Here is a 3,198-nt window from a genome sequence, read left to right as displayed (position 1 = left end):
GGTGGGTAGGTAGGTAGGTGGGTGGATGGGTGGATGATTTGGTGGGTAGGTAGGTAGGTGGGTGGATGGGTGCATGGTTGGGTGGGTAGGTAGGTAGGTGGGAGGATGGGTAGGTGGGTGGATGGTTGGGTGGGAGGATGGGTGGATGGGTGCATGGTTGGGTGGGTACAGAAGTAGATGTGCAGAGAGTAGACCAGAGTCAGGTGCTGAGTGGAGAGATGGTGAGCACTGGCTGGGCTGCGGTAGACGGAGATAGATGTGGAAGATGAATGAAGGCAAGCCAGCGGAAATGGGATCTGGAGGCGGAAGCTGAATGGCGCTGGGTGAGCGAGTGGAGAATGCTGGGCAGAGTTTGATAGATACAGGCTGGAGAGCAGTTAACAAGAACACTGGCTACTCTTCCGGAGGAACTGAGTTAGGCTCCCAGCACCCCCATGGTGGCTCACAACCATCTGTAACGCCAGCTCCAGGGGGTCTGACACTTTCATCTGGCCTCTGCGAGCACCTGCACAGATGTCATAAACACACACATGCACACACAGATACACACATGTATACATGCATAAAAATTAATCTTAAAAAAAGATAGATAAAAAATCTTTAAAAAGACTAGATAGATAAAGAAAGACATATTGGGTGAATATACAGAAAGACAGAGGGATAAATGGTTGAGTGGAAGTGTATTTAATCTTAATTGACAAGCTGATTACACCGAGAAGCACCTTAAATACTAATGTCCATCCCTGGGTGTGCCTGCAAGGGCGGTTCTACACACCCTTAGAACATAGAGCTCTGCTGATGACTGGTCCATGGTGTGCACAGTTGGACAGACAGAGGGATAGTCAGCCTCCCCTGGATAGGTGATGGGTGGATGGGTCGGAATGTGGGTAGATGTTGAAGGGGTGGATAGTCCCAGTGATGAGCAGTCACCCCTCCCTCCTAGAGATACTCACAGTAAATATGTCACCATGCTTCTCCTTCATCCTGGTAAGGAAGCTGGCAGCATCTCTCCCAAACTCCAAGGCATGGCCCAGCCAAGGGATGCTGCCCAGGTCCAACGGAGGCTCACCGGGTCTCCTGCAGAAGCCACAGCACTAAGCATCATGGGATAAGGCAAGGGAGGGAACAGAGAGAAGCCATGGGGAAGTCAGAGGAGGCTGACAGCTGGTGGTGGAGGGGACTGATGGCTTCAGAGAGGGGCTTTCCAGCAAGAGGGAACAGCAAGAGCAAAGGCCCTAGGGTTGATGTTATGGGCTCAAAGGACAGTGTGGAAGTGGGTAGGCACGGGCCAATGGAGTAAGGACAAGAGTGGCCAGAGCCAGGTTGTGGGTGAGACCCTATGGGCACACAGGCAGGAGGACTGCGGTTTTGTCTCTGAGTGACATAGGAAGGATCTATGAGGAGGATGACCAGTGTGGGGAAGGTACACAGATACGTTAGCCTCTGTGTAGAGGCTGACACTACAGGGTGAGGGTAGAGGCTAGGGGCCAAGTAGGGTCTACTGCATAGATGACTTCCTGTGGGAGGGAGCTTCCAGCACCCAGCATCAGGGCCAGAGTTCTCTGAGCCAGTCTGAGCTCGGGTCATCTCACGCTCTCTCGCCTGCCCACAGGAAGAGAGCAGTGTGTCAGGGATGGGGTGGCAGGCTTCATCACAGTCTCCGCTGGATGGCTCCAAACCTGGGAGCCCTCTGAGGCAAGAGCCAGGCCATGCCCTGGGCAGGAAGGCAGACTGCCTCGGCTTCCGACAAAGGTTGGTTTATACCATCCAAGGTCAGAGTTCTCTGGGGAAGAGACACTGTAAGGTAAAGTCAGGTCCCTAAGAAAGGCAGGTCCAACCACAACCCATGGTGGGTTTGATCCTGCCTTGCTGCTGCGTGAGTGTGTGTGTGTGTGTGTGTGTGTGTGTGTGTGTGTGTGTGTGTATGTATGTGTGTGTGCAAGGTCTGGAGAGGCTGAAGAGTGTATCATATTCCTTGGAACTAGAGTTACAGAGAGTTGTGAGCAGCCCAATATGGGTGCTAGGAACCAAACCAGACCCTCTATAAGAAAAGCCAAGCATCATATAACAGGTGAGCCATCTCTCCAGTCCCAGGGGGCAGCCTTTAGAACAAGCTTCCCCAGGGGACAGCTTTCTTCCTACTGAGCCAGTCCTTACGAGGAGATGTGGCTTCTCTGGGAAGAGATTCAAATCAGGAGAGGGATCTAAGGATCAGTCTCTGTGGCTGGCTTTGAGGATAGAGGGGACAGCCACTGAGTGCAGACAGAGATACAGGGGTCTCAGTCCTCCACATGGACTGTGCCCACCCTGACCCCAACCTCTGTGAGCTTGGGACCAGCTAGTGGCTTAAACTACTAACTACCACACAGATTCACTGCGCCTTGTGCTTGGCTTCCATGGGGAGTTACATCTCATCTGCAGCCTCCTGCAGGAGGGACTGTGAGCTAAGGAAACCCCTGGGAGGTCCCTTAGCCCGTGTAAAAACCCTGTCTCAGCCTGAGCATCATCAGAACCACAGGAATGCAGAAAGCCCCAGACACCCGTCTACTACATAATGAATGAGTGAATGCAGGCATTAATGAGTGAGTGACAGTGAATGAATGAATGAATGAATGAATGACCAGCGTATGAATGAATAGCTGAGAATGACCAAGTGATGAATGAATGACTGAGTGAGTGAATGGGCAACCAATGTATGAATGAATAACTGACAGTGATTTGGTGAGTGAATGAAAGTCAGTGAGTGAATAAATGAAGTGTCATGTATCTCCAGTCACTGTAGGTCATTCACTCACTCACCAGACATTAACTATGAGGCAGACACTGCCCTGGACACTGGAGACAGAGCAGAGAACTGGACAGATGGTCCCCAACTATCAGGAAATGGCCCCCAAACCTATCAGGACGTGAATGAAAGAGACACAAGTTGGCCACAGAGAACAAACATTCCCAACTTAAAAATGCATGAGGTAGGCATGGCCCTGCATACTTGTGAGCCCAGCCCTAGGAGGCTGAAGAGGAAGGAGCATGGGTCTGAAGCTAGCCTGGGTTACAAAATAAAAGTCTCAAATGAACAAGGGCTGGGCATGTGGCTCAGTGGTACAGTGACTGCCTAACATTCATGAAGCTGTAAATTTAATCCCCAACCCTGAACATACACATACACACACACACACACACACACACACACACACACAC

At 51.3% G+C, this 3,198-nt stretch overlaps 1 protein-coding gene across 1 annotated transcript in view; it reads right to left on the bottom strand.

The window, feature by feature from the left end:
* Positions 1-3,198, bottom strand: part of Ptgis (prostaglandin I2 synthase) — a 35,615-nt gene that overhangs the window by 21,044 nt on the left and 11,373 nt on the right. The window contains exon 2 of the mRNA XM_028769717.1: positions 954-1,077. Within this exon, the coding sequence (XP_028625550.1) occupies positions 954-1,077 (124 nt within the window). The remainder of the gene's footprint in view (positions 1-953; positions 1,078-3,198) is intronic.

The sequence above is a fragment of the Grammomys surdaster genome, unplaced genomic scaffold, assembly GCF_004785775.1.
Source record: "Grammomys surdaster isolate TR1022 unplaced genomic scaffold, NIH_TR_1.0 193, whole genome shotgun sequence".
Classification (NCBI taxonomy): domain Eukaryota; kingdom Metazoa; phylum Chordata; class Mammalia; order Rodentia; family Muridae; genus Grammomys; species Grammomys surdaster.
Note: the sequence above shows the minus strand (reverse complement) of the source record. Positions and strands in the feature narration are given on the sequence as shown.